The sequence below is a fragment of the Camelus dromedarius genome, chromosome 8 (genome assembly GCF_036321535.1).
Source record: "Camelus dromedarius isolate mCamDro1 chromosome 8, mCamDro1.pat, whole genome shotgun sequence".
Classification (NCBI taxonomy): Eukaryota; Metazoa; Chordata; class Mammalia; order Artiodactyla; family Camelidae; genus Camelus; species Camelus dromedarius.
In genome coordinates, this window is record NC_087443.1 from 2,474,026 (window position 1) to 2,485,079 (window position 11,054).

Here is an 11,054-nt window from a genome sequence, read left to right on the forward strand (position 1 = left end):
CATGCTGGTGTGTCGCTGTTGGGGAGCAGGTGTCGGAGTGAATTAGGGAAATGACAGCAGGTTAGCACGACCTGCTGGCTGTGTCGCAGCTTCCTGTTAAACTTGTGCAAAGACAGGGGAGGCTGTGGCTCAGGGGCAGAGCTGAGGTTCAGTCCCCAGTACCTCCACTAAAAAATAAAATAAAAAATTAATTTAAAAATACACAAACCTAATTACCTCCCACCCCCCGCAAAAAATGTGTAAAGATAATTACAAGAAGGGAAAAAACAAGTACCACAGCAGTGGCAACTAGTTACTACAATTTTATCAAGTGGGGGTCTTGAAGAAAACACCGCGGCTCACCCCACCAGTGAACCGCTTAAGAGCAGGTGGACCTGTTACGAGTTTTCTTTGTTCTGTGCCGTCTGGCGCAGAGCGGTGAGGTGCGTCAGAGAGAAGGCTCTAAAGACGCCATGTCGGTGCTCCAGGCAGCGGCCCCTTGCCCCGTGGCCCCTCGCCCCGTCCTCCCGACGCCCGGGTGTAGGGGGGGACCCGGGAGGTGCCTGCGGGGGGTGCTAGTGTCGCTCCCTAGGAAGTGGAGTCCACGTGCCCACCACAGATGCCCCCCGCCGGGGCACCGCACCCCCTTTTATGTTAGGTCCCCTCAGCTGTGGGAGGACGCACGTCCCCAGCTTTGAGAATTAAACGTTGACGCCGAGGGAGGCCCTCCAGTCAGTGGGGCCACGAAAGGGGGTGCCTGGCGGCCTCAGAAGCTGGCTGTGGAGCCGGCACCTGGAGGCCCCCTTTCCCTTGCGTGTCTCGGTCACCCCGCCTTTGGTTTGGTTTGTCTTGCGCGCTCTGTTCCCCAGACTGTTGGGCACTTCCCTGGTACGGGTCCTCCCCCGTCACTAACGTCAAAGGGGAGAAACTGCGTGTGACAGGTGAACAGGCCTCCCCGGAACAACCCGTTCACTGTGCTCGTTGTCTCTGTGGAGCCGGGGACGTGGCTGAGTGAGGCCTCCTGCTCTGCTGCCCTTTTCAGAAACCGCGCCCACACCGGGCCCCGGCAGGAGTGAGTCCCAGGAGGAGCCGCTGCGTGTTCTGGCCGTGGGCGCACACACCGCCAAGCAGCTGCGACACGTCACCTTCCTGTCCGTGTCCTTCATGGCTCAGCTCCTGGCCTCCAGCAGCTTCCTCAGAAAGGTGAGGTGTTCTTCACGTGTGTTGGTGGTACAGTTTTGCTTTTTCTAAGGGAACTGTGCTTTAAGCTGGTAAAAGTAGCTTGGCAGGTATCTCGTGGAAACCTGAGGCGTGCCTTTGAGAGTAATAGAGAACTGATAGGAGAGACGGCTTGGCATGGCCTCCTGTCGTGCCGTGCCCCCAAACCCCGTGGCTCAGTAATTCTGTCCCCGAGCGGCGGCTGCCCACGGGAGTGCACGGCTGTTCTCGACAGCGGTACTCACGGTGGCCTGGGGCTGGCAGCACCCGGTGTCCCTCAGCCGTGGCGCGGGCAGTGTCCGTCATCATAAATGGACATGAGGACACTCAGCCATCTGCAGACTCCCGTCAACGTGACATCAAAGGAAAGAAGCCAGACCCAAAAGAATGCATCCTGTGACTCCAGTCCTGCAAAGTTCAGAAACAGGCAGGCAGGCCTGCAGTTTTGGGGGTAACGGTGGTGTCCGTCTTTGGGCAGGAGGGGGAGGGCCGAGTGTCGAGTGGAGGAGGGAGTCTGCGGTGCTGAGAGCTTTGCTGTTTCTTGACCCGAGTGCGGTGGGCTCTGCGCAGACGCACTGTGCACCTGCTGTCTATGCAGCACTGAAGTGGCAGAAAGAGGGGTCTGGACGGCGACCAGGATTCCAGGAAGGCCGTGACGTTCACCTGTACCGCACCTCGCTCGGTGCGTGAGCTGCCGGGAGGGAAATGCTGACAGAGAAGTGACTCTGTGAGCTCAGGACTCTCGGTGGAAGGGCAGCAGCGCTCAGCACGTGGGGGCAGAACTCGGCCTGGGAAGGTGGCTCCTCGGAAGCCTTTGTTTTACGGCAGCCTCAGGATGAGCCCATTACAGCCGGGAGCCAAGCGCCCTCTGTCACTGTCCCATTTGGCCAAAGAAATGAAGAGGGAAGAACTAACAAACGCCCAGCCCTGATGCCGGCCCCACGAGCTCACAGGCGGTCAGCGCGGCTCCCGCGCCGCGTCGGGCAGGCGCTCCGGGGCCGGGGGCGGGGGGTGGTGGCGCAGGCTGCACGGCAGCGGGCGCCTACGCGGTCCAGGGGACGCGGTGCTGCGGGCGGGCACCACTGAGCAGCGTGGAGGCAGCTGTGCAGGGTGGAGCTTGGACGGCTTTGTTCACATGTAAACGAGAGCTGAGGTGGATGAAACTGCCTGTGTGAGAAGCAGTGCTTCTCTGAGAAGAAACTCTAGGGAAACATACCCGGGGGATGGAGGAGAATTTCTTCAAAACAACAACAAAGTTTCCGTAAACATGAAAAAACTGCAGGCTGAAAAGCTGCTGCCCTGGGTAAATCAGAAAGCCTCAGTTTCTGTGAGAACAAATGGCAAAGAAATGAATTCACTCGAGGAGTCACAGATGGCCAGTGTGACGAATCAGCCGCCATAGTAGGAAGGGAAATGCAGGTGAAATGAGGTGCCACTGTGGTGTTCATCAAACTGGCAGGAATCCTAAGTGCTCAGGGGTGGCAGGACCAGGGGGACAGTTGTTTGTGGGCGACGTTGGGCAGCGGGAGTCGGGACAGCGTCTTCAGACAGCTCCGGGCACTGGGCAGCGTCCAGGCGTGTTGAAGACGCCCACTTGCTGTGGTCTCGCGGTTCCCCTTTTTCTACAAAACTTGCCAGATGCTCAAGGAGAAACGTGCTTTCTTAGCGCTGTTACTAGAAGAACAAAAGTGGCCATAAACTAAATGTCTACGAACAGAAGTGAACAAAGATGTAAGTTGTGTTGTGTACAGAGGGCGCTGTGTGCGGGTAAACCAGTGGCCCAGAACAACTCAAGTCCAGAGACAGGTCTCAAACCCAGTGTGATCAGGAAGGCGTGTTGTTGGCTGGCGTGTGGTCTCTGACAGCCTTGAATGGCAGGGTCCGGTGTGGGGCCTGGGGTCAGAGGTCGGGGCCTGGGGGGAGCAGCTAGAGTCAGACACTGCTAAGGAAAGATGGGCGCTCCGTAAAGCTGGTGGGTAGAGGAAGGTCATTCGTTTGCTGTATTTTTCTCAGACTTTGTAGTACCTTCCAGGTAGTCTGAGTATCTTAGGATGTGATCAGAGTCGGTGGGAAGCGTGCGAATGAGGGAAGTGGCGTGGGCATGTGTGGTGGGCTGGTCTGAGCCTGGTTACGCTGCGCCGTCGGGAGGCACTGGGAGGTGTGAGCCGAGTGGTCTGGGATGTGTCCCTGCGCTTCCTTCCAGTGAGTCCTTATTACTGGCTTCCGGGCTGTTCTGACGATTCCGTCTCTAAACCCAGGTGGTGGAGAGTGGTGGCCCCCAGGCGCTGGCCGGCCTCGAACAGAGGTACGTTGCTTTCCCTTCTCTAATGTTCACTTGGAGGTGGTTTCACACTGTCAGAGCCGGGGCCCGGCACAGGCCTCTGAGTGCCCCGTGTCCTAGGTTGCTGGAGGCCGTCCTGGGCTACATCGACGCGGTGGCGCAGTCCCTGGAGAGGAACACGGACAAGCTGACGGGCAAGTTCTGGCGAGCCCTCCTCAGCAAGGCCTACGACCTGCTGGACAAGGTGCGCCTCCCCTTCCTGCCTGCTCAGTGCCTTTGCTGCTCTCTGCCGTTGTAACATCATCTAGCAGAAGTTTTAGCTTAAGAGTAAACTTAGCAGTAGCTTTTCTTAATATAATGCAGCTCAAGATTTTTCTTGGAAGAGAATCTCTTGATGACTAGAAATCATTTTCTCTGAAAAACATTTGATTCCACATCAACTGAGAACATGTGCCTCAGTGAATAAGACGCTTCGCGTGTTAAGCCGTGTCTGGCTAGACAGCGTCCCGCTGCCTTCAGGTGGGACAAGAGAGAAATCCCCGTGGGGCCTGTGACATTGGGGTCGCTGGCTCAGGTCTGGCTGAAGGCGCCACGTGGCGTTGAGCGACTCACTTGCTGTCAGCACGCTTTATTACTGCCTTTGTAGCAGCTGTGGTCAGCACTGCCTACCTGAAAGGCCAGTGCAAGAACCAGATGAGGGAAGGTGCCTGGAAGGTGCAGTGGGCGAAGGGCTGTCAGCCGTGAGCGAGCGTCCCCCTGCTGTGACTTTCCCCGTTTGTTAAATGTAACACTGCCATGTAGGTCAATGCCCTGCTGCCCACGGAAGCCTTCGTCCCCATGATCCGGGGTCTGCTGGAGAACCCGCTGCCGTCCGTCCGCCGGAAGGCTCTGGACCTCCTGAACAGCAAGCTGCAGCACGGCGCCTCCTGGAAGCGGCAGACGGTGAGTGCTGCCCACGTGGCGGCGGCGGCCCAGAGCCGCCCGGGACTCCCTCGGGTTTCCCCAGGGCTACAGGCCAGATGAGCGCCCGGCCCTCCGAGTGCGGTGCTGGGCCCCGCGTGTGTTCAGCGTGGGGTGTGAATTCCGACAGGAGAGCCCTTAGGCTACAAGTCCAGCCCGGTGGGGGTCTTGCTTGGTGTGGGCCACATGTTGCCTGAACTTGAGCACAATTCGAACCCCCTCCCACTCTGGACGAGGCAGGGCGCGTTCTGTAAACACAGGCTCGGCCGCAAGCGCGCGCAGCCGCTCACCGGCCACAGAGCAGATGGAGGAGCAGCGGCTTCTGCATGATTGCGAGGCTTAGAGCGTCTCGATCCGAATTCCGTCAAGACCGAGCAGCAGAGGTGGGGTGGGGGTGGGGGGCTCGCGCTCCGCTGGCAGCTGCACTCACTCGGGGTCGTGGCCCCTCCCCAGGTTTGCCGCTTCCTCGAGCTGGTCCCCATCCTCCTGGCCTTCGTGAAGCGCAGAAGAAAGACGCTGGAGGAGCCGCCAGTAAACAGACAGACAGCCCTGTTCTCCCTGAAGCTCCTGTGCAGGAACTTCGGTGCCGAGGACCCGCAGCCTTTTGTTGCTGTGCTGAGCGCTGCCGCGAGGCTGACGGCTCCCGAAGCCAGGGAGGAGCGGCACGTCCTGGGCGGCGCGCTGCTGTGCGCGGCGGAGGCCGTGTCCGCGCTGCGGGCGCTGGCCGTCCCCCAGCTGCCCAGGTAGGCCGGGCCGGGCAGCGCGGGCGTCCCCGCCTCTCGGCAGGAGCTTAGGAGCTGATTGCTGAAGGGGCGACCTTCCCCCCGGGAGCACAGCGAGCCGGGCCCTCCGGCCGCAGCGCTGGCCGCCGTGCGGGTGCGGGCGGGCTCCTGGGCCTCTCACACCTTGGCCGTCCACACGGTTGGAAGACACTGTTCTTTTTCTTTTTCTTTTACTTTTTTTTATTGAAGTGTAGTTGGTTTACAGTGTTGTGTTAGTTCTAGGGGTTCAGTGAAGTGATTCGCTTTTTATATACGTAAGTCTGTAATTGGTCAGAGTCTTCTAGGTGATCACAAGACACTGAACGCAGCTAGCTGTGCTGTAGGACGCTGTCACTTTTCAAGGTGACGGCTGGGCCAGTGCTGTCGGCCCTGGGAGACTCTGGCTTGTGGTCGTGTCCAAGGTGTGGACATGTGAGGCTGTGGCACCAGAGGTGTCCCGGGCACAGCTGTGTGGCCTTGGTCGTGATGGCCTCTGCCCCTCCTCTGTTTACCGTGTCTGTTCGAAGTCCCCTGAAGCCCGGTCCTTCCTTCCAGCCTGATGCCGTCGCTGCTGACAGCCATGAAGAACGCCTGCGAGCTGGCGGCGGGCGAGCCCTACCTGCTCAGCGCCCTGGCGGCCCTGCAGAAGGTGGCGGAGACCCTGCCGCACTTCCTCAGCCCCTACCTGGAAGGCATCCTGCTGCAGGTGAGCCGGGCCGGGCCGGGGCGGGGGGCAGGGGCCGAGCACGGCAGGAGGGTTTACTTTTGTAAAGGTGTGCTTGTTTCTCCCAAGCGTGGGCCTTTTCTCTCACGTTCCTCGTCCCTCCCGCTCGGCCAGGCCGTCCACGCGGGTGTCGCTGTGTGAGGCTCCTCCCTCTCCATGCTGCAGAATGTGTCTCCCTGCATTTGTCCCCCTGTGAGCTCTGCACTTTGCTTCCTCTGCAAGCCGGTGCCCTGCTTGTGTCCAGCATGGAGCATCTCAGCCCTGCGGTGTCTGCCGAGCAGGATGCCTGCAGATAGCCAGCAGGCCAGTGGCATTTGTCGCAGAAGGAAAGTTTCCAAGAATGGCCTCCTGTTGACCCCTGTCCTGTTGACCATTGGCCATTTGAGGTCAGGAGCCTTAACTGTCATGACGCGAGTGAGTGGGGTCAGGCCTCGGAAGTGGGCTTGTCAGAGAAGGAGACCGCTCCCCCGGGGAGCCTTCTGGGTTTCAGCCAAGAAGAACCCGACTCTCCTCGCAGCCCCTGTGCCCCGTTCTCCGAGACCATTGTCTTGAGTGCTCTGTGTCCTTCTGGCCACCATGTGCCACGGCCCCGACACCCGTGGGACCAGGCGCCTGTCCGCTTTTATCTGCAGATGTTCAGGCTCGGCTGCAGGAGTGCTGTGTGAGGCCCCGCTGTGCTGGGCTTGCCCAGTCGTGCCATTCGGATCGGCCTCACCGGGTCACCGCGGCCTGTGAGCGCGTGGACGGCCATCTGCGGCGGGTTCCTGCGGTGGGTTCCCGCAGCGGCCCTGACCGTCGTTTTCCTGTTCCTGCAGGTGATTCACGTGGAGAAAATCACCAGCGAGCTGGGCGCTGCCTCCCAGGCTAATGTCCGTCTTGCGTCCCTTAAAAAGACACTGGCTGGCACTCTGTCACCACGAGTCTTCCTGCCAGCCGCCAGCAAAACATACAGGCAGATTGAGAAGACCTGGAAGGTTAGATTATCCGGGCGTCTGGCTTTGGGGGAGGTGGTTACAGCACCGACATTTTTCAGTTGTCACTTAAAGAAGAATGCGGTTATTTAATCCCATTAGAAATGCATTAATGAACTAAAAGGGGGCTCCTCTCTCGACTGTGTGTTAGAGTCACATGGGCCCGTGCATGAGCATCCTGCGTGAGCACCTCGGAGTCATGAAGAAGGAGGAGCTGGCCTCCCACCAGCCGCAGCTCACCGCCTTCTTCCTGGAGGCCCTGGACTTCCGAGCCCAGCACGCCGAGGTAGGCTGGCTGCTGCTGCCCCGGGCCCCAGAGCTGGGGGCCAGAGAGCAGCCTGGCTGTCTGCACGGCTTGCAGATGTCAGGACTCTACTGAATCAACACTCCTGTTTTTAGGGTGACCTGGAGGAAGTTGGGAAGACAGAGAACCATATCATTGACTGTCTGGTCGCCATGGTGGTGAAACTCTCCGAGGTCACGTTCAGACCCCTGTTCTTCAAGGTGAGCCTTCTCCCCCGCGCCGCCTCGGTGCTTGTGTGGCGGCCGCCCGGTCTGAGGGGAGCTGACGCCACTGTGTCCTCGCAGCTGTCTGACTGGGCCAGAGCGGAGGACGCCCCAAAGGACAGGCTGCTGACGTTCTGCAACCTGGCGGACCGCATCGCTGGCACGCTCAGAGGGCTCTTCACCCTGTTTGCCGGCCACCTAGTGAAGCCCTTTGCTGACACCTTGAACCAGGTGAACATCTCCAAAACAGGTTGGTAGCTGACTCCAGGTCAGTTGGCGCCCTTGCCCTGTGCACCCCACACAGCATACAGTGAATACTGGGCTGGGTTCTTCTGAGTCAGGTGTCAGACGCAGAGGTGTCTCAGCGCGCTGTGAACTGACTGACTCACTTAGGAGAAAGGATGAACAGACGTTCGAATGTTACTGGGAGTTAACTGTGAAACATTAAAGCTCAGGCTGGTTTGTCCTTTCATGCTGATGCGCAGCGCACTTGACAGCTGTGATGTGGCCGGCCAGACTCAGCTGTCTTCACACACTCCCACCAGGTCTGGAGGAGGGCCCCTCCCTGAGAGGCTGCTGTTCGTTGTGTTGTGCCTCATCTGATGGATTTCCAGACCATCTTAGAAACACCTTCTGATCACAGCTCTTTTCATTGTGATTTGAAATTACACACCAGAGATTAAATTGTGAAATTCAGTTTTTTGTTTCCATTTTTACTCTCTTATCTACTACAGACGAAGCGTTTTTTGACTCTGAAAATGACCCTGAAAAGTGCTGCCTGCTACTGCAGTTTATTTTGAACTGCTTGTATAAAATCTTCCTTTTTGACACCCAGCATTTCATAAGTAAAGAGAGAGCAGAGGCCTTGATGACGCCGCTGGTGGATCAGGTGAGCAGCTGCTGCCGTCTTGTTAAAGGTGCGGAAGCCGCGGCTGGAACGCGTCTGTGGGTGTTCCGTCTGCCATGGCGACGGCTCGCTGGGCTGTTTTTCTTCCTTTTTATGAGCTTATTTCAAAATTGGTTTCTCATTTCTCGTGAATAAAACCTATCTTCATGATGGCATCTACTAGGTTTTACTTTTGAATTTTTCAGGTAAGAGGCATGAGATAAGGTCTATGAATTAAATGTTTAATTCTTAAAACCCGGGTCCATTGGGACTGTCGGGGTGTGGCTGCCTCTGGAAGAACTCCTCTCGGACGTCCCGCAGAGGGAGGGGTGGTGCCAGGGGCTGAGATTCCGTTTGAGGTCAGAGTAGGTGGTAAGTTAGAATAAGTGGCCCTGGCCCCGAGCCTGCTGACCTCAGGAAGGATGGCGGAACACTGTTCGTACGTTGGGCGTTTTCTCAGACAGCGGCGAGGCCCTCTGCTCAGAGCCTGTCTCTCCATTCACAGCTGGAAAACAGGCTCGGGGGAGAGGAGAGGTTCCAGGAGCGGGTGACACGGCACCTGGTCCCGTGCATCGCACAGTTCTCCGTGGCCGTGGCCGACGACTCCCTCTGGAAACCACTCAACTACCAGATTCTGCTCAAGACCAGAGACTCCTCGCCCAAGGTGCGTGGCGGCGGGTGGCACCGAGGCCGGCCGTGGTCCGGTGCTGGTCGCCCGGCCGGGAGCATCTGCTTGTCACTCACAGGCCGTTTACAAGTAGCAGTGGCCTTGTCACCCCCACGGTGTTAGACACGGGTCCGAAAGTGCCCAAAGGACTTCAATTCCTCGTGTTTTTTAAGCACCATTTAAATGTAATGCTTCCAGAGACAAATGCTCCCAGTCTGTCCAGAGCGCTCCTTGGACTGGCGGCGTCCTGTCCCGTTGCGTCTGGGGGGGCGGGGAGGGCGAACCGGAGCTCAGACTCCAAACAGCCCAAGCGTCCGCCGTTCCAAACTAACGGTGACCACACTCAAAGCTCAGTGGGTGAGACGACCAAAGCAGCATTTTATTAATGGATTTATTACTTGAAATTCATAACATTTATTAGGAAATAAGGAGAAGAATGAGACCATTTCGATGGACCCCCGAATTTTAAATTGTAGGTTCTTGGAAAGTTGCAGTATTGAATAAAATTTTTTTTTATAGTACAACAGCAAGAAAATCCTGGTTGACCACACGCAGTTACAAATATGTTTTTAAACAGCTCACTTTACTGTATCCAAATATCCTTTAAACTACCCCAAACCAGAAAGAGGGCAACCAGCTTTTTTTTTTTTAAGGAAAATGTTACAAAAAGACATTCACATGGAAGGCCTGCAGCACAAGGATACAGTTGGAAAACACTGATCTGTAAGGTTGCCCACGGCATCCACGGGTCCCACCTGTCACATGGGGACCTGAGATGCTGGCTGAATGGACACAGTGAAACACATGTGAAATAACACTGAGTTTAAAATTCACTTTGTCTCAGGTTAGGTCATAAAGTAATAAATGCAGAAATACTAGCTTTTTAAATGTTCTTCACCTTGTTATCCCTTTCAGGTTCGATTTGCTGCTCTGATTACTGTGTTAGCAGTGGCTGAAAAACTGAAAGAGAACTATATCGTCTTGCTGCCAGAATCCATTCCTTTCTTAGCTGAGCTGATGGAAGGTAATTCTCAAACTATTCAGAAGTGATGACCGTACAGTCCTGTGGAAATGTGCCCGCTGAGGATGCAGACTGGGGTGTGATGTGGCCGGGTCTCGGGCCAGCCCCCTGCCCCGCTGCAGGGCTGAGGCCCGTTCCCGGGGTGGGGGGGGGGTGCTGGGTGAGCGCCACGCCTCAGCCCTCGGGGACGGACGGTTCCCGGTGGGACGCCGTCACTCGCCCTCGCTCCCAGGCTGCGCCAACAGTGCCCGTGCGGTGCTGCTCTCCCGTGACCTCGTCCACCTCTGTGGCTGACTGCCCAGGTCCCCGGGCGTGGGGCTGACCACAGGGAAACGTCCAGCGCTGCCAAGGATGCAGCAGGGAGCCTCCCCGTCACTGAGCAGCGTCTCCCCGGCGCTCTCCGCCAGTGACCCCGTCAGGCCTCATGACGAGGCACGTGCCCCTGCCTCACAGAGAAAGTAGGGGCTTGAAAGGGTTAGGTGACCTGATGAACTGAGTGTGGGCCTGGGATCTCAGCCCAGATTTATGCAGGTCCTGACGTGGCCCTGTGAGCACAGTGCCACCGCGCAGCCCGGGAGTGAGTGCAGCCTGTTGAGACTGGGGGGGGGGGGGTGCAGGGACTCAGTCAGCAAGTCACTGCCAGCCCGGAGCCCAGCGCGGGCACCTCTATCCCCTCCCTCCTGGAGGAGGCACCGCTGTTCGGGGTCAGGTTCCGGTTGAGAGGAGGGGGCGGGGAGGGGCGGCGGGGCGGCCGGGCTGACACGGTGTCTCGATCTTGCAGACGAGTGCGAGGAGGTGGAGCGCCAGTGCCAGAGGACCGTCCAGCGGCTGGAAGCTGTGTTGGGAGAGCCCCTCCAGAGCTACTTCTAGGACGCGGCTCTTGGTATCTCAGACTGTTCCGCGTTGAGATCGTCCAGTTTACTCTGGAGTGTTGAGGACCATGTTACTTTTGGTGCCTTAACACCTCCTCAGACTTCCTTACAAAACTCCCCCCTGGTTTGTGCCCCGCGCAGGCCCCTCCCGCTGGTTGTGGAGATGTCACCGAGTAAAGGACAGTGCTGTCCCCGTGCAGGCTGCCG

At 57.8% G+C, this 11,054-nt stretch overlaps 1 protein-coding gene across 2 annotated transcripts in view; it reads left to right on the plus strand.

Moving 5' to 3' along the window:
• The window catches only part of HEATR1 (HEAT repeat containing 1), a 45,745-nt gene extending 34,701 nt beyond the window's left edge, over positions 1 to 11,044 (plus strand). Inside the window, exons 32-45 of one of the 2 annotated variants that reach the window (XM_031460811.2) lie at positions 1,022 to 1,182; positions 3,456 to 3,502; positions 3,599 to 3,722; positions 4,280 to 4,420; positions 4,892 to 5,181; positions 5,755 to 5,905; positions 6,739 to 6,897; positions 7,046 to 7,180; positions 7,294 to 7,398; positions 7,483 to 7,651; positions 8,136 to 8,290; positions 8,793 to 8,951; positions 9,870 to 9,978; positions 10,757 to 11,044. In XM_031460811.2, coding sequence (XP_031316671.2) covers positions 1,022 to 1,182; positions 3,456 to 3,502; positions 3,599 to 3,722; positions 4,280 to 4,420; positions 4,892 to 5,181; positions 5,755 to 5,905; positions 6,739 to 6,897; positions 7,046 to 7,180; positions 7,294 to 7,398; positions 7,483 to 7,651; positions 8,136 to 8,290; positions 8,793 to 8,951; positions 9,870 to 9,978; positions 10,757 to 10,845 — 1,994 coding nt within the window. In that variant the 3' untranslated portion in view covers positions 10,846 to 11,044. Of the gene's footprint in view, positions 1 to 1,021; positions 1,183 to 3,455; positions 3,503 to 3,598; positions 3,723 to 4,279; positions 4,421 to 4,891; positions 5,182 to 5,754; positions 5,906 to 6,738; positions 6,898 to 7,045; positions 7,181 to 7,293; positions 7,399 to 7,482; positions 7,652 to 8,135; positions 8,291 to 8,792; positions 8,952 to 9,869; positions 9,979 to 10,756 lie in introns of those variants that run through there. The other variant, XR_010381800.1, reaches the window with a different exon arrangement.
• The last annotated feature ends 10 nt before the right edge of the window (positions 11,045 to 11,054 follow it).